General features: G+C 36.7%; 4 protein-coding genes and 1 pseudogene across 7 annotated transcripts; 3 read left to right on the top strand and 2 right to left on the bottom strand.

Moving 5' to 3' along the window:
• Positions 1-730: 730 nt before the first annotated feature.
• On the top strand, positions 731-5,056 carry LOC147478282 (RING/FYVE/PHD-type zinc finger family protein). The gene is made up of 5 exons (XM_086583611.1): positions 731-995; positions 1,262-2,275; positions 2,963-3,163; positions 3,425-3,620; positions 4,430-5,056. Exons 1-5 carry the CDS (start codon positions 903-905, stop codon positions 4,606-4,608), a joined length of 1,683 nt encoding a protein of 560 aa, XP_086439737.1. The 5' UTR covers positions 731-902; the 3' UTR covers positions 4,609-5,056.
• Positions 5,057-5,553: 497 nt separating this feature from the next.
• LOC147478281 (putative F-box protein At1g32420) lies at positions 5,554-6,711 on the top strand. The gene has a single exon (XM_086586204.1). The coding sequence runs from the start codon at positions 5,554-5,556 to the stop codon at positions 6,709-6,711; it is 1,158 nt and encodes a 385-aa protein (XP_086442330.1).
• A 6,214-nt stretch (positions 6,712-12,925) lies between these two features.
• On the bottom strand, positions 12,926-19,608 carry LOC147478280 (BES1/BZR1 homolog protein 4-like). Of its 4 annotated transcripts, none has more exons than XM_086582642.1 (4): positions 19,482-19,608; positions 16,102-16,307; positions 13,504-14,255; positions 12,926-13,236 (listed from the first exon to the last, which is right to left on the bottom strand). In XM_086582642.1, the coding sequence occupies exons 2-4, from the start codon at positions 16,210-16,212 to the stop codon at positions 13,233-13,235; spliced, it is 867 nt and encodes a 288-aa protein (XP_086438768.1). In that variant the 5' UTR covers positions 16,213-16,307; positions 19,482-19,608; the 3' UTR covers positions 12,926-13,232. The 4 variants fall into 4 exon arrangements, with proteins under 4 accessions (XP_086438768.1, XP_086438766.1, XP_086438765.1 ...); XM_086582640.1 differs by having other exon boundaries at positions 16,102-16,318; positions 19,482-19,604; XM_086582639.1 differs by lacking the exon at positions 19,482-19,608 and having other exon boundaries at positions 16,102-17,112.
• LOC147478279 (uncharacterized) lies at positions 19,353-24,081 on the bottom strand. Its single transcript, XM_086582638.1, has 4 exons — positions 23,164-24,081; positions 20,227-20,344; positions 19,697-19,896; positions 19,353-19,608 (listed from the first exon to the last, which is right to left on the bottom strand). The coding sequence occupies exons 1-4, from the start codon at positions 23,949-23,951 to the stop codon at positions 19,548-19,550; spliced, it is 1,167 nt and encodes a 388-aa protein (XP_086438764.1). The 5' UTR covers positions 23,952-24,081; the 3' UTR covers positions 19,353-19,547.
• Positions 24,082-24,964: 883 nt separating this feature from the next.
• On the top strand, positions 24,965-25,438 carry LOC147478278 (pathogenesis-related protein PR-1 pseudogene; annotated as a pseudogene).
• Positions 25,439-26,098: the final 660 nt, after the last annotated feature.

Here is a 26,098-nt window from a genome sequence, read left to right as displayed (position 1 = left end):
GTAGTATCTTATCTACAAGTAGTTATTTTGGAAGGGTGAAAAAGAGAATAATTTATATTAAAAATATATGGCACCTAGTCTCGAGTCAAAAGCTTAGATTCTAAAGATTTTCTATAAAAAAAACTTATGGCGAATAAAAACAATGTTTTAAAACCCAAAAATTATGGATATAAGTTGTTTTTTTTAAATGAGACTCTCTAGCCCAATTTCTTGGATATATATATATTTTGGTATACCAACATTGATATTTCTGACATATATCCACCGAATATAGAATCCTTTTTTTTCCGATATATATTGGAATTTCCGATATAAAATTTTATATTGTCGATATAATCGATATATTTGATATATATCAGTTGATTTTTTGACTATTTTTTAATATAAATCCAATATTTCTAATATATTTATGATATATATCCGATATTATATTTCCGATATATTCAATATTCTCGATATTTTAAATAGTTTGGATTTGTTACCAAAAAAAAAGGATATATCTGATATAGGTACACCGATATATTTATCGATATTGATATTTTGAGCCTTGATTTCTCCAGCTTATCCATCGCTTTATTAAATCCATCTTCAGAAGAACATAAACAAAAGACTTATCAGTTATTACTACTTATAATTTTATAAATAGTAAATCTGTAAATCCAAAGAACGATATATACCGATATGAGTTATTTTCCGGTATATAAACGATATTTCGAGATGAATTGGTTTTATATTACGTTTCCATATGAAACACGTTATCAACATTATTATTATTTGAGTACTTTCCTTAAAACAACATCAATCAATCAATCAATCAATTTTTTTCCTTCTTTCTATGGTGATGATACAAATTTTTTGATTCTGTATAATAATCTACGTAGTAATTAACAGAAGAAAACAAGATGTACCCAAAGACAGAATATGAAGAATTGGAATCAAGGGTGTCTTTAATTTCGTCCAAACAAGTGGACCAAAAGTTTGATTCAGAAAAAACGGTAATTTTTGAGACAAAGTTTATTACTTTATTGTTATTGGTTAGTGCAATTTTAATGGGATTTGTTTTTTTTTTTGATTTATGCAGTAGAATATTATATTGGTTTTATTGAGCTTTGGTTATTCATTGTAGTAAAATTTGTTTAGTGTTGTGTTTTGTTTTGATGTGTTATTGATGAAAAGTTGGAGTTGAGAGTGTTTTCATACATTTTAGAGCTTGGGTAATACTGTGTTATTGAGTAGGATTAATTGGGTATTTGGTGTTTAGGTTTCGGTAGAAACGGGGAGTCTGATTAACGATTTTGTTTCCACGGTGAATATTGATCCTCGTCATGAAGAATTCGATGTTTCTGTGCCTCACGATTCGGAATCAGATGATGGGGATGAAATTGTGGATGGTGATACAACGGTGAGAAGTGATTTTCAGAATGGAGAAAGGACTCAAGTCGAAGATTGTGATAATGGTATACCTGAAGACAGTGGGAATGCAAATGAAGAGCATAATAGTTCAGATGATGGACAGCAGAAGCATGGTAAATACTTTTATTATGAATCACCACTTTGGGAAGAAACTGGGGTTTGGATACCTGTTTCACTTCCACCCATGTCAGAAAGTGAGCATGATGAGTGGAATAGAGGTTTTTGTTCGAATGGTGGTGCTTACTTCCCAGATGGAGACATGGGATGGAGTCAGTATGTTGGAGAAGATAAGGAGCTAACCATGTGGGATGTGGTACTTGAGATGTTGCTTGCAGCTAGGGGGAAAGTGAATGCTATTGCTTCAGGTGATGTCCAAGGATGTATGATATCCTGGGCATCTAGCCATCTGCTTGAGCAGACTTGGAAAGACGTTTCTCAAACCTTATCTCAGGCGAACCTTGATAAGGTGAAAGAAATTATTGAAACTGAGCCTCCAAAATGGTTGGCCGACAGTGCTTCCTCTTCATGTATGCTCTGTAATGTGCGTTTCCATCCAATCATGTGCTCCAGGCATCACTGCAGGTTTTGTGGTGGTATATTTTGTGGTGAGTGCTCCAAAGGCAGAAGCTTGTTGCCAGTGAAGTTCCGCTCAGGGGACCCAAAACGTGTTTGTGATGTCTGCTGTGTTCGTCTTGATTCGGTTCAGTCACACTTAATGGACCAAGTAAGTCGAGCTGCACAGTTGCCAACACATGATCTGACAGACCTAAGTACTTTGAGATCTTGGGTAAATTTCCCGTGGGGGCAATCCATGGAATATGAAATCTACAAGGCTGCAAATACAATTCGTGGTTACAGTAAGGTACTCCTTTGTCTTATGTTTCTTCATGACACTTGTGAAGCTTGAAATAACAAAAGATTATATAGAATTAGAACAATCTGAGAATATTCTCTCTTGTTGTTTGTTACTTTGTTGATCATTTCACCAAGCTTGGAAACATTTTAAGTTTTTAGATTAGAATATAGTGTCATTCTCGTACCCAAAAGAACTAAACCGATTAGTTAGAGATTATGACAATTTAGAAAATCCTGTCTTTTTTTATTAGTATTTTTTTTTGGATTCTTATTGGTATTTAGAAACTTATAAGAGAAAAAAGTACTGATCTCATATAGGAAAGAGAGGAATGGAGTTTCTCTTGCTTTTGGCATAGTCATAGTTATGTGGTCTTGGCTAACCATGTTGCTCCACGTTCCCATAATAAATATCAAGTTAGAAGCATTTCAGAATTAGATGTATTGGGAATGGTTCACAAAAATTGAAATATTGATGTTTGCCAATGATTTATTTATTTATTTTTTGAAATATTCTAAACTCCTACCCATGCCCTCTTCCTACTCATCATGGTTGAGCTCGACCTCAAAATCTCTTGGAACAACCTCGAGGGTCTTTCCCCCCCTCCTCACTCATGTTTGACAATGACTTTGTCATTGAAATTGATTGAAGCTCGTAACTGTGTAAGGCCCTCAATTGGCTGGATTTATTTTTCAGGTGGGTTCCCTACAACCTGAAAGGTTGATTCCCGATGTGATTCTAAAACGAGCAAAAGGCCTTGCCATACTTACTGTTGCAAAGGTTGGTGTGGTTGTTACCTACAATATTGGTACGGGGATTGTGATAGCACGCAGAGAAGATGGGTCATGGTCCCCACCCTCTGCAATTTCTTCATTTGGCGTTGGATGGGGAGCTCAGGTAAAGTAGTTATAACTTTTCAATTTGTCTATAAATGTCTGTGAGACATCCTTCTCCTTAATTGAGTATACCAAGTCTTGCACCTATATAAATCTTTTATCCATCGAAATGATTGTATTTTAGGAAATTAGGACAAATCTAAAATCATGAGTATTTTCTCATTTTCTTTGTTCCCTTAGGCGCTATCTTCTACAATCTACTTGTGTTTGCATTCCATTTTGATGAAAACTCCCGTTTTTTACTCTGTTGCTTTTATTATAGGCTGGTGGGGAGCTGACTGATTTTATCATTGTATTGAGAACGGAAGATGCAGTCAAGACATTTAGTGGGAACGTACATTTTTCAGTTGGAGCAGGATTGAGTGCAGCTGCTGGCATTGTTGGAAGAGCCGTTGGGGCTGATGTCCGAGCCGGTGATGGTGGTTATGCTGCTTGTTATACATACAGTTGCAGTAAAGGTAAACAAATGTGCTACATTTATATCTTAATTCACCTTCGAGCACTGGTTGGCAGGCCAGAAATGCCCACTCTTAATCGTGCTTGGTAGACTGGTAGTTGTTGCTGTTTCAATTTGTTCAAGTCTGTGTAGCCTGGTCTATTCCAAGCAAAAATAAAAAGACTTTGAAAATAAAATCAGGAGAGATTGAAGATCACAAATGTTGTAAATTTCATTAAGCGATTAATTTTCATAAAGCTGTATTTCCTTCGCTTAGAGAGGATCAAGAATATCCTATTAAATTTTGAAAAGGGAACTGATTAATAAATGACAAAAGAAGGAAAGTAAAGAAAACAACTCCAGATGACATGTTTATGGTTCAGTCAATATTCACGAGCCTTGACCTATTGATGGTTCAAGACAAGGAATATGGATGGTAAAACGTTGTTGTCATTTTTCCGGCTATTTATAATACAATAGTTAACTGCTAACTATTGACTATTAGGTTCGTCTCTTAGTGATGTGATTTAGGGTTCACAACTAGGTTACATTGACGCACCGTATCGGACACAGATACGAATTGTCGGACACGGCAAAATATCAAAATTCGAGTTAAATTACATGCAATATGTGTCCGACACGGGCACGTGGATACGTATCCGACACGGATTTTTTTCAAAATATGGCGTGTCCATGTAACCTAGGTTCACAATAATTAATTAGGCTACTTTCTTTTTAGGATATTCCTAATTATGCATTTGGGTATTCTTGCTAGGTATTCTTGCTAGGTATTCTTGTTAGATTCTTACAATTATGGTATTTGTTATACAGGTGCATTTGTGGGTTGTTCATTGGAAGGGAGTATAGTTACCACCCGCACACTAGAGAACTCTCGATTCTATGGCAGTTCTTCCATTAGTGCATCAGATATTCTTCTTGGTTCATTACCTAAGCCCCCTGCAGCTGCAATCCTCTATAATGCCCTTTCTGATTTATTTAAGAAGCTCTAGGCTTCTTAGGGCTTCTTAACTGTTGGATTTGTGCCACAAATGTGCAGCCAATACTACTGAAGACCATCTGTTCATGGACCCATGACTTGTAGATATTTTGGGGGCAATGGCTTTCATCTCTACAGAATCAGCTGTATTCGGTGGTTTCATGTAAAGCAATTGGGAAATAAGTGATTGTGTACAGAGTACAGATGAAAATTGAAGTTGGAAACTCAGGATTTGAGGAGAAAGGTTCTCCTGGGTTACATTAGCCCACAACTCTTTCGTTGTACATAGAACTTGGTGTTGATCGAACATGATGTTCCTTTTCCGACTTTTAATCCGAATGGTGTAAATTCAGAAGAAAAAAATTAAAAGAGAAGGAAAAACTCTTTTAACTGTGAAATTAAAAATAGCTATGATGATCTTATACATTCTTGATGGCTTAAACATTTGTTTTTATACAGGATATCATTGCGTAGCATGTTCATTCTTTAGCTAATGGCTCCGTTACGTCAAACCCTTGATGGTCATAGAGTTAACTGAACAATTGCACTGATGCAGAAGTAACATTTTTTCTTTTTGGGTGAAAATTTCTTGATATAGACATGAACCCCCTTGCTAGTAGCAACACCATGCAAGAATACATCGTTATTTAGCCATACTGTTTCTGGTCAGTTCAACAAAGTTTGCTCTTTGGTATATGATTATGACAAACGGCTTTAACATTTAGGTTTGAGGTCTGTATTGGTGTTTGATATTCCTATTGGTGGACTACTAGACTGTAATATGCTCAACATCCTTTTTCCTTGCTACTTATCCTTTCTTAGGGCAAGTATCCATTACATCATTAGGCTCGACTAATAAATTCTTTGACAATATAATCCTTGCACTACCAAAACCGGACTCTCTCTCTATATAAGATCGATGTTTACCTTCGCTAACATACTAAAAGATAAAACAAAGATGGAGAAAAGGAAAAACTATGGAGATAGTTCTTTTTCTTGCAGCCTTCCCCATGACCTATTTATTGAAATACTCAGTAGACTCCCTGCCAAATCTCTTTGTAGATTTAAGTGTGTCTCCAAGTCTTGTTGTTCTTCAATCAAAGATCCAATGTTTCGTAACAAAACCCCATTACAGTGGGAGATTATAGGTAGAGTTTGCGGTGGCCTTCATTATTATTTGATTGACGAGAATGGAATAACAACAGATCAGAAGAGATATGAAGATTTTAGTTATTGTAGACTAAGGTACTGCAATGGCTTAGTCTGTTATGATTATTTTAGATCTTTTTCACAACTAAGCATTGTTAACTTGAGTACCAAGAAACGGAAGGACCTACCACTACAGTATGGTGATGATGATCACCCCCCTTGTTTTTACGGGTTTGAGTTTGGTTTTGATCCCTCATCGAAGAGATTTAAAGTTTTAGGCTGGTTGGAACGGCCAAGAATTTTTAAAAATAAAGACTGGTTGGAAGACTACGCTATTTCGGGTTTCCAGGTCCTTACTCTTGAAAAAGGTAGTGTGTGGAGATCTGTATGGAACACACCCGATATTGAATATCTGAGAGACGCAGTTACTGCAAATGGAACCCTTTTTTGGTTAGAATATGATGGGAGAGAAGATGCTGGAGATGTGATTATTTCATTCAACCTTTCTAATGAGGAATTTAGAAGAACTGAGCTCCCTGACAACGTTCTACATCGGAAGTGCAGTCATGTCGTTAAACACACTATATTTGAGTTGGAAGGATGCTTGTGCTTGGTAGAATACCTAATTTATTGGCAACCAGAAAAATATGAAAATTCAAAACTAATTGGTATGTGGATGATGAAAGATATTAACAATAATGTCTGGGTCATGATGATGAAGAACATCACATTACCTTTGCAACTCGCCAACTTGCTTGAACCTCGATCAGTTTTCCACTTCTTAGCTAGGAATGGTGAAATTTTGATAGCAGTTTCTAATGGCAAGGAAGAGGACATGTTGTTATATAGTTTTCTGAATGGACAATTCAAGAGGATTCAAATCTCTGAACGACTATTCCTTGGACTACCCTCAGTCACGATTAAGAATCACGTAGAGAATTATGTTTGTTTAAGCAAGTTTGTGTGACATAATTTCCTGTTTATTCTGCCTTCAACTAGAATGAGTAACCAACATAGATTTAAATGTTTGATTCACTCCTCTTGATGTACTTCATACTTAACATTGTTTGTCTGTGTTCATGAGTAAAGTCTGCTTACTCAAGAAGGATCCTCTTATATATAGCATCTTGCCTGTGGCTTTTACGTGGTTATGCTTACAGGGTATCATTGCAAAAATGCGAATTCATGTACTCATGTCTAATGGCTCCATCACTTCCAAGTTCCAAACCATCTTAGTCAGGAACGAGAGTAAAATTTGAACAGTATGCTTGCTTTTGTAGCAATATTTTTTCGCTTTTGATAAATCCTTATTATACGAGAACAACACTTTTGTAGATGCTTAAACAAAAGGAAATTCTGCTTTTTGCTATATCAACGAGTTCGATGACATTATCGCCCATTAATCAATAATGTTGGAGGTGGTTCTGTAATCTGTAGAGTGGTTTTTGTTCTTACGGGAACATTGAATAAATTCGTTCCTGCAAATATTGCTATAGCTCAACGTTTCTTTTTGGTTTCCTTCCGTGGATGCAGCAAAGATACTTAATTAGAGAAAAAGACCAAAAAATACATCGAACTTAGCAGTTGGTTTCAAAACAGTCAACGTATTTTTTTTTTATTCAAATAAACATTGTACTTTCAAAATATTTCAATTTAGTCATACCGTCCAATTAATTGGACGACGTGCTGACGTGGGCGGTTAAAAATTTCCCCAAATCTAATTTGCCCATCTGGCATTAGTTTCAACCTTGAGGTGGCATCCACATACCATTTCAACACACTAATTCCTGAAATGTCAACTGAAAATCCGATACTGTAGTGAAATCAAAATTTAAGATGCTTGAAATTGAGATTTGAAATAAAAGGCGAGATAAAATTAAAACCCGACACTTGACCAGAGAAACTCATCTTCCCTCTTAGAAGAGAGTTTACAATTTCAAGTTATACAAGTTCCAATTTTAAAAAAAAAAAAAAAATTACAAGTTCCAAACTACAAGTTCTTCTGCCAAGGTTCCAGTTATGGGTGGCTGGTGATAGTACGCGATGTTACTTTTGATGTTAGTATATTTAATCCTTTTTTGAACAGTGAAATTAAGCTTTCACCTTTCTCAACTTTTGAACTTGATGAAGACGACGTAATCCACGGTATGTTAATGTACAAGGCAGTTTTGTCAGCAGATCCAATGTTGGATCCCAACTATTAAGTTATGGCAATATATGGTGGTCGAAGAGTGTTGGCCTTTTGGAAGCCCGGTGACAATGCTTAGACTTCCATTAGTCGTTGTCGAAAGTACAAATCGATTATCAATGTTGTGCATAATATAGATGCATTTTATGCCGTCGACTTTCATGGAGCTGCTTATGGTTTTGACCTGAATCATCCTCGCCCTAGTAATAATCTCGCCACCTTGACTTCGATCTCAAGTACGTTCTGTATTATCTGGGAAATTCTTGCAAGTCAAAAGGTCAAGGGTTTGGGAAGACTCAGTTTACATCACCCGTGGGCTCCAAGTTTTCCAGTTTAATCCTACCAAGAGCTTAGGCGGGAAAAGTGATTGACAATGTGCCGGTGAAATATACAACTAATGCCACCTCAAGGTTGAAACTAATGCCAAATGGGCAAATTAGATTTGGGGAAATTTTTAACATCCCACGTCAGCACGCCATCCAATTAATTGGACGGTATGACTAAATTGAAATGTTTTGAAAGTATAATGTTTATTTGAATAAAAAAAAATACGTTGTCTGTTTTGAAACCAACTGCAAAGTTCGATGTATTTTTTGGTCTTTTTCTCTATTTAATTATGAGAAGTACTCTTTTTGCTAGATTTTCTTTTTAATTATTTATGGTGTTTTTTGACTTAACCCCCAACGGATGTATCCCCTTTTTGCGATAACTCCCCATTTTGAAAATCATTACTGATTGCCTCCCACTCCGTCTGTTTTGTGAGTACCGTCAGTTGATATTTTCTATATTGACAATTTTGCCCCTACTTCAAATTTGTAAAAACCTCCCATTTTTAACATATGTCTTTGACCATTAACCAACCTTCTCAAAAAATAAAAAAATTAGGAAAAAAATCAGAAATTAATGAAGCTTGAAACCCAAATTTATGTTAAAGTTTATGAATTCACTATTAACTTAACATATCAAAAGAAGTAAAATCAAAAGCAATCAAGACCCAAACTATATAAAAAAAAAAAAATCCAACATTTAGGTCCAGGAGGAGGAGCACCACCATAATAATCCAATGGTCTATTATCTCTTCTTACCTTCTTCTTCTTACAACAAACAAGCAACAAACTCAATACAACAAGCACTACTACTCCACCAATAGCAATCCCAACCACCGTTTCAATCGACATCCCATTTGAAGATGGAGATGGTGGTGATAGCCCCGACAATGGCGATGGTGGCGAGGGTGGTGGTCTTCTAGAAACTGGCATGGGAGGTGATGGTGGACTGCTTATATTTCTAGGAGGTGGCGGTATGTAGAGATTGCGAAGGCGTGGTCGGGGTCGGTGTCACCGAAGGCGCGGCGGAGAGCTTGTAGGCATTGTAGGAGGTGGTGGGGAGGTGGCAGGAGGTATGGGCGGTGGTGTTGCCGTAGGTGGCGGTGGAGAGGCGGAGGGTGGTGTTGTAGCTGGTGGTGAGGAGGTTGCATTGGGGGCTGGTGGTGATGGTGGTGTTGTTGGAGCTAGTGAAGCTCTGGGTAATGGTGTTGTTGACATTTTACAATTTGAGGCTACCTCTCAAAATTAAAGTTTGTATTGTGGGTTTTTTCTCTTTCTCTTTCAAAATTAACCCAAAATATTCCGCTTTATAATAGGGATAAAATGGCCAATATGAAAAATATCAACTGATGGTACTCACAAAACAGACGGAGTGGGGGGCAATCATTAATGATTTTCAAAATGGAGGGTTATCGCAAAAGGGAGTACATCTGTGGGGGGTTAAGTAAAAAAACCCCATTATTTATCCTTCATTTTTTCCTTTTTTTTTTTCCATGTAACCTTACAGTCAAGTATACATTACAAAAAAAAGGTACTCGCTATGGGCACCTTTCATTTTGTGTTGGGTCGATCCCATAATTTTGTTTTTATTACAAATTTACCACTGACCTAAAAATTATATTTTGTGTTGGGCACCCCCTATCCCTGCATCAAGATAACCTGTTGCCAACCTATTTATCCTTTTTCTTCTCTTCTCCCACATTCCTAATCGCTAAACTATATCCTAAGTCCTAAACTTCGAAACACTAAAATGGAAGACTCCAACTTTTCTAAACATGAAGATGAACCATTTAATGAACAAATGTTTGATGTACAAAAACAAATTAGAAAAATGAGGGAAGAGGAAAATAGATATGAAATGAGAGATAATGAAGAAGAGAGAGGAATGAAAAATAACCAAAGTGAATAAGTTGTAATGGGAAGTGAAGACGAAGATGATACGATTAGTTAGACAATGGAGATGCCAAGAAATCGTCGACGACCAAGACAACTAATTAATAAGGTAAACCTAGATTATGTGTTGTGTTACCCAAGAGTTTCAGTCCCAAACGACTTGACGACATCGCATTTGGTCATCTCAAACGACACAGCCACATCGACTTCTCTTAGTCCTAAACGACCCAGCCACATCGTATGACCAATTATTTCAAACGATGTGAGCAGACCGCCCAGAGACAAAATTCCAGATGGAAATCTTAAACGACCCACTCACATCGTTTCTCTTCATTCCCAAACGATATGGCCACAATGAATTGGGTGAGTCTTAAACGACCCAACCACATCGTATATACCAATAATTTCAAACAATGTGAACAGACTGCTCCAGAGGCAATATTTCTTAAACGAGCCCCTCACATCGATTAGCTTCAGTCCCAAACGATATGACCACATCGAATTGGGTGAGTCTCCCAACCACATCGAATGAGAATTTTTTTATTAAAATGAAATGAAATTTTACTGGTTATTTTTGTTCGGGATTTGGTGATGGGGTTGCCCAACACTATATGGCGTGCCCAACATAATTACAAACCGCCCCAAATTGGGCCGGGTCTGCCGAACACAAAATGGGTCCGTCAGTAACAGAACTCTACAAAATATAGGACTTGCAGTTCCCGTAAGACGATAGGAGTCCTAAAATAATCCTTGCTAATATAACGGCTTGGGCAACAAGAAAAACTACAGCAAAGATGGAGGAAACGAAAAATTATTGCAGCCTTCCCTATGACCTACTTATAGAGATACTGAGTAAACTCCCCATCAAGTCTCTCTGTCGATTTAAGTGTGTCTCCAAGTCTTGGTATTCTTTAATCCAGGATCCAGTGTTTGTTGATAAAACACCGTTTGAATGGGATATCATATGTAGATTGAGTACTGAGTTTTCCGATAAGGGTATATATTTTTATTCAGTTGATGTGAATGGAATATCAACACATCGGCGTACGTATGAAGAATTTAAATATTGCCGTCTAAAGTATTGCAATGGCTTAGTCTGTTACTCTCATTATAATATTTCAGCATACCTAAGCGTTCGTAACCCTTACCAAAGAGTGGGAGGATCTACCACCACAATATGATAGCAATGATATGGATACTTTTGATAGTAGATTTTATTGTTACAGGTTTGAGTTTGGCTTTGATCCCTCATCGAAGACATATAAAGTTTTAGGTTGGATGGACATGGATAGAGATGATGATTCTCATTGGAGTTTCCAGGTCCTTACTCTTGAAAAGGGAAGTGCGTGGAGACCAATGAGTAACGAACCTCTCGTTGACTTTCTGAGAAGCGAGTCTGTTACTGCAAATGGAACAATTTTTTGGTTAACACGACACGAGGAAATTATTTCTTTCAATCTCGCTACTGAGGAATTTAGAAAAATTGAATTCCCAGACAACACTCTAGACTGGAAGGGCTGTTATATAAATCATCACACTATGTTCGAATTCGAAGGATGTTTGTGCTTGGTAGAACAACTAACATGTAGGCATTGTTGGCCTGTAAGAGAAAATGAACGGGAAATGTGGTGTGATACAGATATTATTAGGGTGTGGATGTTGAAGGAAGTTAACAAGAAGGACATTGCACTTCCTTTGCAAGGCACAAACTTGTTTGAATTTCAATCAGCTTTCCGCTTCTTGGCTAGGAATGGTGAAATTTTAATAGCAGTTTCCGACCATAACATCGAATACTTATTTTTATTTAGTTTTCTGAGTGGCCAAATCGAGAGGATTCAGATTACTGGCCTTGGACTACGCTCTGTCGTGATCAAGAATCACAAGGAGAGTTTTGCTAGATTAAGCGAGTTGGTGTGACATCATATGTCGCGCCATTTATCATTTTATATGTTCATTTTGTCTTCAGCTATAGTGGTCAATGTATTATGCTATATCGAGAGATCAACGTAGATCTAAATTTTTTGGCTCATTGCTTTAGTACTTAATACCCAATTTTTTCTTTGTGAATTATATTTTCTGCAATCAACTGAACAACTTTTTATATATGTTTTATCACCTTAGAATTTTTGAGGTAAAAGCTAGGAGCCTGATTGTTGCTTCAACCAGCAGCTGCAGACGTGATAAGAATATGTTTGAGAATCGGAATGGAAAATATCTCCAGGAAAATTTAGGAGTTTAGACAAAGATTTTTTTTGAAAAATTAAGCTGGGGTTAAAACAGACCCCCACCTGTTATTATTGCAAAAGGTTAAACCTTCCAAGCAGGAGGAACACAAGGACACTATACCGACAGGCTTCATACATAAGATAACATCCTAGTCTTCCTAGTCATGAGTTTAGACAAAGATGATAAGAAGGCATACTACTGTTTCACTGTAAATTAGTATTCGCAGACAGCGAGAGCATCAATAGAGAATCAGTCTGCTATCTGCACACAACTTCAGAAACTTCCTGGCTAACTTGGATAAATATCAGCTTTACTGAAAATAGAGAATCAGTCTGCTATCTGCACACAACTTCAGAAACTTCCTGGCTAACTTGGATAAATATCAGCTTTACTGAAATTTATATCTAGAAGCAAGCCATTGGCCTTAAACTTTGACTGAGGATTGGAGTTTTGATTTAGGATTCGCAATATTGGTAGTCCTTGGGTCTAAACAAAACTCGTAAGTACACCATTGTGGATGCTTAAAGTTGTTTTTAAACAAGAATAACTTGAGTGTTAAATTTTCCACGTTCATAAAATTGTTAAGGAAACCATCTTTGGTCAGTTTCATTAAATAGATAAACAACAAACCCATTCAACGATATCTCTCCTATAGAATTGCAAAGGAGTGGAAAAACAAAAATTTTCAGATCCAGCACTTGCAAGTATGGGAAGCTCAAAATTGATGTAACACTGAAACAAAGAACTTCGATAACTCCACACCATGCCACCACCATGAACTAGAGAATTTGAAGGCTACATGTAGATCTTCAAGCAAGCATGGTGAATTTCAACTCTCATTTGCTGATCACTTTCTTATCTGCAATTCATCATGGGCAAAGTGAGCAACACTGAAAACAAAATCAACCAATGTAGGGCCTCTTGATCTACTAGACACGATCGCTTGAAAGATTTTTAGCATGCACACATACAAAAAAACAATATTTTCTAGTACTAGTCCACCTTTTCCCCATTTTGTAGCGAGATATCTTTTGGTATGGTTTCAATTATAGATTTCATTTAATTTTTGATTATGTAGCCGAGCCAAGAACTGCTAGTTGAAATCTACCACGACCACACAACTTACCTAGTCCTGGAGCTTCCAAGGGTGAGCTCCAAGTCATCTGATCCACATTCTTCATGGATCCTCTCTCCCTCCCATGGCTTCACTAGGCCTGTTATGCTACTGCCAAATGCAAACTCATCTGCAAATCCTTCGGCCATTGGAACATCAGCATGTTGGTCAGATGCACCAGCAACAGCAGGAGAACATGTTCCACTCTGCCCTGGTGTCCACATTCGAGAACCACCTCCTGCTGAGGCGTCGTCCTTGAAGCCAAACGGGTTTGAGGAGACAAGGCTGAATGTGGGAGACGCTGGTCCACCATTTGGAACTCTCATCCCCGAAAACCATCCAGAGTCGGGAATGATCTGACGACCTGGGCTTGGTGGGGTGGAAGAGGGTAAGTAGGAGAAACGGTGTCCGCCCCAGGCAGGTCCAGCAGTGGAATCAGCCCAGTCGGTTCTGATCCTAGGGCTACGGGCGGTTGGGGAGCTCAGTGGTGGAGTAACAGGGGCACTGATTGACCCACTATGAACGTAGAGATGGTTAGGTAACTTGGATGATGCAGATGAAAGGTTTTTGAGCCAAGGAATGAGGGAATTGGCATCAGTATTAGCTTGGACACTGGTAATATAAGATGATGACGCTGGGCTAGGGAAGGAGGATGAGCCTGGGCTCGGATTGTAGGACGCACAGGGACTTTGGTGGTATGATGAGCAAGGGCTTGCTGAAGTAGATCCACCAATTACATCCATGCGCTCCAAGGGTTTGCATCCCTGCAGAGAAAGAGAAGACATTAGACTTCTTGAAATATAAACCAACTAAGCTGGAGAAGTACCAAAGTAACTTCATATTACAGGTCCAATGGTTTTATTTAATACATTTCCATTTTCCTACAATTTTGCAATCATGTTACAAATCTCACAATGTTTTACCCCTGTTTTCAACACAATACAACTCTCCTTCCTTCAGGGTTTAGACATTACACACTCAAGATTATTGCTCATTTTGGTAGACAAAACAATAATAATCATCTGCCTTACATATTTCAAGAGGTCAAAAGGTTTAACATATTCAGTAAATGGTGCTGAAATGCAGATTCCGCTAAAAGCTAGGAAAAATAGATTATGAGCATGGGAATACATATGGGAAAATAGATTGAGAGCGTGATTGAAAACAGTTGCACTAATTGTAATATCTATACCATGTGTTAAATGTGTTATTGTTTCTGGATTATAATATGCACTGACTCCTCACTATGAACTAGAAACTTTAGAAGTCAGAATTTAATATTGGCTGATTAAGTGTAAAGGTAGAAAGACAAATGCTGTGGTATTTATGTTATGCTAGATGCAAACTCAACATTTTACATTGCCCTGATTCTTCATTTATGAAATTATTCTACCCTAACACTTGTCAATAAGAATCTGGATTTTAAAGCATGCTATTTATAAGCTTGTAGTTTAAGAACTTAAGATTGCTTGCTAAGTTACTCAAGTAGTCAAGTGGTCCACAAGCAGAAACGGCTAATTTAACCTCGAGTTCTCAACGCAACTAAACTCTAATACTCAATACACCCAAAGCAACAAATTAATCAAGGCCACTTTGTTAATTTTCAATGAGACAGTAGCAAATCCCTAGAAATCCCAGTACAATAGATTTTGTTGTCTCCAACTTTCCCAAAATGAAGCGTTTTCGGACCATCATATGGCAGTTGGATTGGATTTAAAGGGTCAATTTCCCAATAAGTAAAGTAAAAAAAAAAAGTAATGCAAAGTGAGGATCCAAGGATTCGATCTCACTTTCTTCAACTTTAAGACCAAAGAACAGTTCAAACTTCAATCCCCAAAACCACTACTGACCAGTGACCCAGTTAATGTACTGTTGTGACTTGTGACTCTTTCTCATAAATACCAAAAATAACCCCACTTTTGGAACAAAATCTATTACCAATTCAAAGGGCAGCTACGTAATTTCAAGTCCAGAACTCACTACCCTTCACAATCAAGGAAAGTTCACCAGGACTGAAAACAGAAACATCAGTAAAGTAGTTCTTTCAATCCATGACACAGATGAAAGCTCAAAATGGCATAACTACCCACCCCAAAACCCAATTTTCTAGATTCTTACCACTTATTTAGTTATAAAGATCGTTTTGACAATAATTAAGGCCATTATAGTCTAGAAAAATTATCTGAGCAGTTTCAGAACTAATAGCAGAAAGAATCTTGTTTCCAAAAGCATCCAAGAAAAAAGAGTAAACCACTCACTCAGAACTCAGAAGAACTGAAACAACAACACAGTACTATACACTATGTAGTGTGTGACTTTGGCTAACGTGTGCCGGCACGCAAAAAACAAACAACAAACGGTTCAAGCATGTTATACCAAATATACACTAAAATACGCCGAATCTCAGCTCATGTTAACATACATAAACAAATAGACGTGCTAACATGCGCATAAACATTTGGTGCATTTTAGTCATGGTAGTTTAACAATTTAACTTAAATACTAATATGCGCCCTATATGCAGCGCACATTAGCAAAACTGAAGAACACTATCATAAGAAAAATAGACGGGAAAAAAAAAAAAGAAATGATTTTTAACATTTTTTGTACCTTACGATAAGTAGTACCATCTTCTTCAACAGTCCAACCAGCTTCATCACAAAGAGCTTTCAAGACTTCATTGTTATCACAATGTTTAGGAAGTTTATAGTTTCCAAACATTCTTAAGCCTGCATAGATCTTTGCTGCTATTGCTCTTCTTCTTCTTTCTCTTCTCTTGTTGTTCTCTCTTTCTTTCCATGTTGGTAGTCTTGAACCTGACGTCATTCTTATAAAAAACCACTCTTTTCAACTTGAAAACCACTGGGCAAAGATGGGTTTTAAGTAAAACAGCTCGGAAAACATGGAAGGACAGTGTTCATGTTGCAGAGTAATGTAAGGAAGAAATGAGTGAGAAATGAGGAGTGAGCTAAATATATGTAGTTGACTTTATTTGCCTTTGTAATGAGAGTTAATAACAAGAGTACCATTGTTTAAAAACGGATGGAAGGAGTGAGACAGAGGGGTAGATAAGTAAAATGGAGTGATGTGGAAAAGTGGAGAATATTTAGCAAATTGGCGGGAGTGGTGTTGTTTTAGTCAGCTTAGACTGGCTTGGCTTTTTGTTATGATTAGATTAACAAGTTGAACATTAATGGTTTTTTAAAATGATTAGTCAAAGCACTTGGTTAATTATTTAAGAGACAGAATCATGTTCTTCCTTTGATTTGTTTATATAAATTTTGGTTCTATGATTATATTGGCCATAGTTTTGGAGAGACATAGATTGATTGTGTTACTTGTTCTTTGATCTACTGAGTGTTTTAGTGGACTTTGAAGGGTTAGTTAAGATCTCAAAATTTTAAAATTGTATGAGATGTTTATATAAGCTGTAATTTGGTGGATCAATTTCTTGACAAAAAATTTAGAAAAAGAAAAGAAAGAACGTTAATTGTTCGTCACGTGAATTTGCTAAATGTAGCATGAAACAAACACTATTTTAAAATCTGATCCATTGATGAAGTTTGAGTTGGTAGTTCTCAGTCTAATTAAACTAGTTAATTAATGAATTAAAATTTGTAATAATTCAAAAAAGTTGTAGTTAAATTTATCTCATGTGAGTCAAACTAACCACTTATAAAAGAAACTAGCATAACTCTTAACTCTTGGAAACACATTAGTTTATGCTATTTTTTTGTTTTATTTTTTTATTTTAAGGGCATTTCACATCTAGAAATTAATAAAAAATAAAATAAAATAAAATAAAATTTTACCTTCCAAATATAAAAAAATTCTTTAAAGAAAATATGGGTATTATACCATGCCAAACACAATTATTACAACTTATATTTTTGTTTTATTTTTTTAGTTGATCACAGATAAATTAATGAAAAAAAAATTTAAAATTGTTAACTCGGGAGACACATCTAGTTTTAAAAAAAAGCATAAAAAAACTAAGGGCATCTCCAATAGGAGTATAAACCCTATAGAGTGGAAATTTTACCTTCCAAATGTAAAAAAATTCTTTCTAATATGGGTATTATACCATAGATAATATAGTATTAGTTGATAGAGTGAGAAATTTCTTCCTCTAAAAAAAACGAAAAAATCGGATAACGTGGAAAATCCCTATCTATTTATAAAATCACAATTTGAAAATTTTAAACTCGGACGACATCCCACTTTAATTTAAAGAGGAACGTAAGTATTATCCGAATTTAAAATTGAATTTTTTTATACTTCTCCATTAGAAATAATAGAGAATGGATATTTATAGATTCTATAATAATTTACAATGGGAATTGTAAAATCCTAATGACACACTTATGTTGAGGTGTAATTTTACGCCCCAACCCCAATGGCTAACATTTGACCAAGTGGTTTTTGCTTATTTTTTTTCTATAATAACCAAATCCATAATTAGGCTCAAAATCCAAAGTACCAAAGGAAAGCATTTGGTGTTAGGAGCAAAAAGTAGTTCTTCCCACATGTCCAAATGATCATCACTTTCACTTTACTTAGTAAACCAAATTAATACATCATGCCCATGTAAGTTCACAACTACAGCAGCAGGGTCAATAATCCCAAGAACTGACTTGTTACTTTCGGCGCATCCTCTTATTACAAGAAATCGGCTACTCAATAATAACTCTTTCTCTCACTCCAGTCCTTATTAACTGACAAATTCTGGCAAGAAAAAAACGTTTTCTCCTCTGACCAGATTCTATTTCCAACCTGAGATACACCTCAACCAGCTTTTGCCACGTGTCTCCTGTGCTTTAAAACTGCTTCTGATACTTCTGCCTCCAGTACACTTGATGATGAAAAGTGGGGTCCATATTACACGTGTCAGTGTAATGTCACGTGTACGGTTAGATAAAAAAAAGTTGGTGGTGGGGTCTAGGTTAGTTTCGGCGTTTTGGGGCGTGGTGCACGAAGATGCTTTGTGCAAACTTCATGCTCCTTTCTCTTCCTCTGCTCATGCTTTCTTTACTCTTAGTTTCTACTCACGTGGGAAGTGGGTCCTACTTTTTTTTCCCCACACGAGCATAAGATTTGCTTTAACTCGTGTGAAACCACTACGGTTTGATCTCCGTGAACGATGGTTTGTTTTGGAAGGGCTTTTTGGGTTTGGTCATGATGACCTTGTCAAAGTATGAGGGGGAAGGAAAACAAACAGGGACCACAGAACAGATAACAGTACCACACTGAGTCACTGAACACTTTCATGATTTTAGTTGTTTGGAAAAAAGTATAATGCATTTTCAAGAATATTTTTGTATCTCAGTGTTATGGTACAACATACGTACATGATTAACCCTATGGAACACTTCTTGTGATTGCATATAGCATGGATTCGTGGTGTAGTAAACAACATGAATAACAAAAGGATAACAAAGTTTTATTGACATTTTACTTTTCATGCCAAGCTAGAAATTTCACTGAATTGAAGAAAGCCCCTTGAAGTAACATAATTTTTGGTGTGATATGGTACAGATGTAACTCAAAACTCTGAGTAACTATGGCAGCCTTGAAAGGTTTGTATAGGATACCGTTGCAGCAATTGTTAGTTTGTTAGAGTGACTGTCAGCTTACGATAGTGAGTGTCAGACTGTCGGGATATATTTTCCGGAGATTGTTAATAGTTAGTTGAGAAAGTCTATCGTTTATGCAGCTGATTGCTGCTAAAGATGGAGCAAAGATTCGTAATCGCCAATTGGTAGAATGAACTCCCTTGAGTTACGTTTTTTCCTGGGGTTGAGAGGAAGTTTCCGCTTGTGAGCTTCATGTTAACTTATCAATGCTTATTTTACGAAAAAGTAGAAATAAATATACTGTGGATTCTTCAAATTAGAAGTTTGTGTGAAAACGATCCATGCTTTTCTACACAGTGCACCAACTGTAAATGATTTTGTAACAAAGTGCAGCTAGTTTAGAGATGGAAAACGAACCAGATTTTCTTCAGTCACCTTGAACTCCAGCTCCATTGTGTATGTGCAAGCTATTCCAATATTCCATTAGCAAGACACTTCACAGGAGGTGTTCCTGCTGCCATTGCTACTTGAAATACAGCAAACACTGCAGAGCAGCATGAAGTGAAATCAACCAACCTCAGAAAAGCTTCACTAATTGGAACACTAAGACCAGGGACCTCTACATATCTTACTGATTCAGATCGACCACCTCCTTGAGCAATTTGCTTATGGAAACCTTTACTTCGTTAGGTATAGCCAACTGTAGAGTCAAGTCCAATGAATATGAAGTAAGGGTTCTCAATGCATCGGCTAGATTCAAATTACTTGTTTTATCCCATGCTGTCTTATTCACAAATTTGCACGAACTATTCAATTTGCAACCACGGCATACCTGAAAGGACACAAACAAAAGCAATTGAAATATTCTTGAGCTAACAATTGTCAGACAGGTTAACTAGTATTACCCCCCTACTAGATGAGCCAATTAGGATTTCCCCCAACTAGATGGGGAAATTAGGGTCCCCCCCTGAGTACACACAAAAAAAAACACGGTCCCCCAAGTTGACTTTTTTTGTGTGTACTCATGGGGGAGACCCTAATTTCCCCATCTAGTTGGGGGAAATCCTAATTGGCTCATCTAGTAGGGGGGTAATACTAAAAAATCCTTGTCAGACTACAAAGAAAGCAATGAGAAATTATATGCATGTGAAATTTAGCTTACAATGTCTTCCTGAATGTTGAAGAAATGACGTAACTTTTTAGCTGCAAAAACCGATTTCTTATCAACAGAAGGACAACCAAAAAGGGCAACTTTTTTTAAGTCCCTGCCTGACAACCACCTGCATAACCAGATTGCACAGTTGGATCAACAAACAAAAGGGAGAATAGACCACAGGGTTCACGGGCTGTCCCTATTCATTCCTTTTTTGTTCATACACAAAATCTTCAAAACTAATTCAATCTAAACTTATTGCACTAGTTGCCTACAAGTGAACTGCTTGAGCACGATTTTGATTTCCTTGGCAAGTATGAATGAGAAGACAATTAGCAGAAGATAAAGCAATAGTATATATAATGTTTTTGGGATATCTGATACCAAAGTTAATCACTTATCTTCACATATCTTTTAGATTGCCACATACCATGGTTAACAAAATAGAAAAAATTTCGAAAATATAGCCATATATGGGGGGGGGTTATATAACGATATTCACTTTTGCAAATCCGGTATGTATTAAACGTTGATATTTAGATTCACAAACAAAAGAATAGAACATGTAAGACGATGTTGTTATTAAAACTTATGTACAATTGAAAAGTGACACACTCTCTAGCATATTATCTTATTGAGAGTATCTCACAAATCTAGAATGAGTGTTTATACTGCATCTTAGGTCTTGAATGAAAGATTTGGTAGTTTTATAAGCAACTTCCGAAATAAGTTAATATATTATGGGGAATCTAAGGCGTTTCTCCATTCTTTTGAAATCTAGCCACCTGGACTGCTTTATCTGTTGGCTGAAAGGCCAAAGTTCTACTGTACCCTAAATATTATGAGTCTGGGAGCAGAGCATATCCCAGATGCAATTGTTGTGGTCCTAGGGAAGAAACACATAAAAGGTTTAGTAACAACAGAACTTACGAGTTGGGCAAGGTGACTATAAATTTTAAGCAGGTGGTTGTTTGATGAAATATTTGCAGGAGGTCACCATCATCTTTCACATGGGAACCATTATCAGTTCCTTCAACATAACCATATTAGATTTAAGGTGTATTTTGTTGGCATGGACTGCATGTGGTCCTCCTCTGTATTCTTGCTAAATTCGTATTGTTCTGCAGCTCTCCCGTTTTTCTCAGGCTCCTTCGTTCTCTGTAAGTGAAATTTATTTTAGTATTTTACTGATCATTTAAACACTAGAAGACTTCCAATCAACTGTTTCTAATTGCTTTGAGTTTCTGAGTTTGAAAAAGATTGTGTGTTAGCTCCAAATTGTTTATGTACAGATCCTACTTAAGACACTAGCAAAGGTTAACTATTTGGTGCCAGTTGTGTTGAGTCCATCTGATGTAGAACATGAGTTCGTTGTTTTGAAGACATTGGCGTGCGCCTATAGCTCAAGTCCAAGCCCATGGTCGTGTTTTGTGTGTGCAATTAGGAGTCCTTTAGTTATTATTTGCCACATGTCTGTTTTCTATTGGTTTGTTGTTTATTAGGGTTATTATAAATAAGGGCTTATAGTTAGGGACTATGCAAGGGCAGCAAGGGGCATGGGCAGTTGTGCTCAGAGATGAAAGGGGGAGAGTCACGGCAGCAGCAAAAGGAAAGTCAGAATATAACACTATTGCTTTGGTGGAACTTCAAGGCGTGGAACAAGGTATGAAGTTAGCAATTGTGCAGAACATTAGGAAACTCCGGGCACAAACAGATTCTCAAAATGTAATAGCTTTTATACATAAATCTGTTTTTCCATGGGAAGCGAACAAGATGATGAGAAACATTAGAAGAATGGAGACAAAATTGGAGGAGTTCAGTATAGTCTACATTTACAGAGAAGCGAACAAACTAGCGGATTCTTTAGCTAGTACTATTCCTGATGAGGCACATGTAGATATTAGTATATACTCTTTTTCTAATGATGTAATGAAAATTATAGATGATGATATAATAGGAAGAGAGTATGAGAGATTGTAATCCAGTTCAGAAGCTTTTTATTATGAATAAAGGGGTAGCCGGGTAGGGGCCCCCGTTAACAACCTTGCTTGCTGATAAAAAAAAAAAAAAAAAAGGGTCCTCGGAGTTGTTTAGTTGTGTTTGTGTTTATGAATTATTGAGTGAGATTCAATAAAAGGTTAAGACTTTTAGGGTTCTATAAAGTGTAGATTTCGATTAAGTGTTGCTTCCGCCACTTCAATCTACATTACTATCTGTCTCTCTATGTAAAGTTGACCCAATCATATCTTCCCCCCATGTAACTTAAATTCTACAAGATCATTCCCCAAATTTTCAAATTTTCATGCATACAATTCATAACATTAATATACGACAACTGAAAGAGAGGCTCTGTAAGCACTTCAATACTACGATAGGGACGGGGACAATATTCCTATACTTGGGCTAAAACTCCCACTTCAATACAATTTCTGCACATGATTTTGTACAAGTTGGAGATAACCCCCTCCCACAAAGCTGCAGAGGGTTAACTACTCAACAAACTTCTACTTACCAAAGATAGTGCTTAACAGGTATCAAGTTACGTTATATCCATGAGGTTTGAGTCTGAAAACTTAAAGTAGACCAACCCAGTAAAACATCGTATGACAGAAACAAGCAGCACTGTCATCCTAGCCTCCTAAATAATCGGTCAAAAGCAAGTCAACCTGCTAGTTACTAAGTATCATGGAAAGCTTGATTGCTTTGAGGGAAGTAGGGAACTCCACAAGTGTAACAAGGACCTACGTGTTCATGTATAGTCTATCCCAATTTCAGTCACCCTCTTTTCGAACAATGAAAATCAACAACATCATTGACCTTATTTATACTTGTGGATTTGTGTAATTAAAGCTTCAAATAATCCAACACACATTAACGACTAATTCATGGTGGACTAGAGAACAGAAAAAATTCTACAATAACAAGCTAAATAATAACTGTCCTTACTTTGCAATCTCCTGATGATCCCGGCCAAACTTTTCTGCAGCGAACCTCAAGAACTCGCGGTAATTTCTGTTCCCGAGAGTACATAGATCGAATTCCTTCTTTCTCAAGAAATTCAATTCATTTAAGTAGCATTCTTCATACAAACGATTCGCAAACAAACGCATTTCTGGCCAAATGTCTTTAAACATTGGCTCATCCTTCTTCAAACGTTTTGATTTCACATTCCTAGAAACTTTCTGTTCTTGCTTAGTACATTCAACATTGCTAGACACTTGCATTTCCTTAGGAACAATAGGCTTGTTGCCACTTATCTTCTTCACATTCACATATTGCTTGTTATTTGTTTTACATTCAAACAAAGAAGATAACCTAATACCTTTAAGTTGAACTCGTGGTTGTTCTTCACTCTTCATTTCCTTCTTCTTAGTTTTCATGCTTCTCACTTCCATCTCCAATTTCCTCACTTTCTTCTTCAACTCATCTATTTCCATCAACTTCAAATCAATAGGAAACTTCTCTTTCTTCATTTCCTTCTCATTCTTCATTTTGACATCAGGTTTTAGATCTTCAGTGACTTCTCTACAAACTAATTCTGCACAAGAAGTAATCTTTCTTTGAAATAATGAAAAGGGTATTGGATATTTTGAAGTAGTAATACTTTCTGGTACATTTGAGATGAAAATTGAAGATGGACTATGTAGAGAGTTTCTAGAACAAAGTGAAGGGTGTTGGTGTTTGAGGAATGTGTACAAGTGATGAGAAGAAGAAAGAGTTTTGAGTAAAGCCATGTTGGAGAGTGAGTAAGTTTTGAGTACAGGTTTAAGGCGATGGGGAGTGAGATGAAGGAGAAGAAGCCATGAAAGCTTGAGAGAGAAAACTTTTGGGTTATGGATCTGGGTCGGGTAGAAAATGAAAGTCCAATATCAGGCCCAGCCCATAGCGTTTGGCCCGGCCTTTTAAGCCCAATTCCCCATCGTATGATCGTAATACCAAATGTTTTTCATTTTTTGAAAGATAATTAAAGAAACAGAAATATTAGCAGCAATGGAATCTTGTGTTGACAATCAAATGGAAGAAATGAAAAGCACTCAATAGAATTGGTGTTGAAAGCTGTATTTGTGCCGAGACATGCTCATGTATTTTACTGTAGTTTTATAAAATGTGGAAACTCTTAGGCAGAATGCATAAGATGTGAAACTGTGAAAGTACTTATTATTTAACAAAGACAAGTTGTATGGTAGATGACTAGTCATTCCATGTTATTACTGTACCGTTTATTCTTTTGCTTAGGATTGTTTGAAACCACATAGCGGTTTGTGAGGTGAGCAAAATAGTCGCGCCATACGGCAAACACCCACCCTCAGAGGCTCAGAGACCTCTTCCTTACGGCACCAGAAACTTGAAGGGCCTGAACATTTCTTTATTCCATAGTACGGACTATGGACTTCCCTAGTTCTCTTGATATCATCTTTGGGAAGTTCAATTCTGGTTTTATCTATTTGGAAGAATTATCTTTTCCATCATTCAAATGATTGCTTGCATGCTAGAGGCTGTATGTTTAGCCTTTCATTTAGGAGCAACACACATGACAACATGAGACAACTCGTTTCAACATAGAATGCCTTGTGCACTTATCACACTTGTAACATTTTATAAACTAATTTATTGCAAAACTCTATTTCTTAATCTCAGAGTCCTTATAAAAACCATAGAGAAACTTGATTTTACAACAACCTCATTTCTCATAACGGCATAACCACTTCTGTTCATGGCAGACGCCAGTCTCGTATCATATTTACTCATGGTTACTTTCTTTCTTTCATCATTTTTCATTAGTACTCAATCTAGTCGTACCGTATCAGATTTTCTAACTCCACACAACATTATCAGGTCACAGTACCATTTGAAACCCCTTCAATGGGATGCAAAGCTCGCCAGTTATGCCAGGTGGTATGCTAACCAGAGGAGAGGGGATTGTCAGCTTATTTATTCAAACTCAAACTATGGTGAGAATATCTTCTGGGGGAAGGGAAAACGATGGAAGCCAGCTGACGCTGTTGCTGCTTGGTTTGCCGAGAGGTCTCCTTATGACTACAATAGGATTAATTGTAACTCAAAAGATTGTTTGCATTTTACACAATTGGTCTGGAGGACTACATTGAGGGTTGGTTGTGCTAAGATTATATGCACGAGTGGTGATACTTATATTACTTGCAATTATGATCCTCACGGAAATATCATTGGCCAGAGACCATATTGGCTTCAATTTTTATAGCAATATCCAGTAACAAGTTGTACGTTAGGATTCATTTTTTCTGTTAGGAGAGAAGAAGTGGTGGTCACTACATCTAGACATTCTGTATAGTTACCCGTGTTGTTTTTGTAGCACCCTTCTCTAAGCATTGTATGTTGAATTATTCATTCAAATTTATGAACAGTTTATTTTTCGTCTATCTGATCTTTCATTATTGCGTGCGTGACAGAAATGAAGACAATGGTATACTTTCTAGTTTGCTGTCAACGAATTAAAATCTGTTCCCTATAATCAACAACATACCATTTCAATTGAGTTGACTGATCTCCGCAATACATTACATTTAATCTATTTTACTAAGCATTTGAGCATAACAGTATACTGATTTATCAGATACTTGACAGTTAATGAGAATGTGGTGGGAGCAAATACAATGTAGTGCCTATTTTGTTGGTCAAAGATTTTTAAGATATAGAACACAGGTCCTCCATTACTACCTACACAAGTTAGGCATTTGGATGGAAATAAATTCCCAGGGGAAAAGAACGGCAGATAATGTATTTCATTCGATATACAATTCTACTAAAAAATTTGAAAATGCTAAGGTACTTGACTATTGGAAAACTATAGTTTAGATTCAAATTAAAGTGTCCACCGATCTCAATATGTCATTCACAGAAT

The sequence above is a fragment of the Coptis chinensis genome, chromosome 9 (assembly GCF_015680905.1).
Source record: "Coptis chinensis isolate HL-2020 chromosome 9, ASM1568090v1, whole genome shotgun sequence".
Classification (NCBI taxonomy): domain Eukaryota; kingdom Viridiplantae; phylum Streptophyta; class Magnoliopsida; order Ranunculales; family Ranunculaceae; genus Coptis; species Coptis chinensis.
This window is presented reverse-complemented; position numbering and strand designations above follow the sequence as displayed.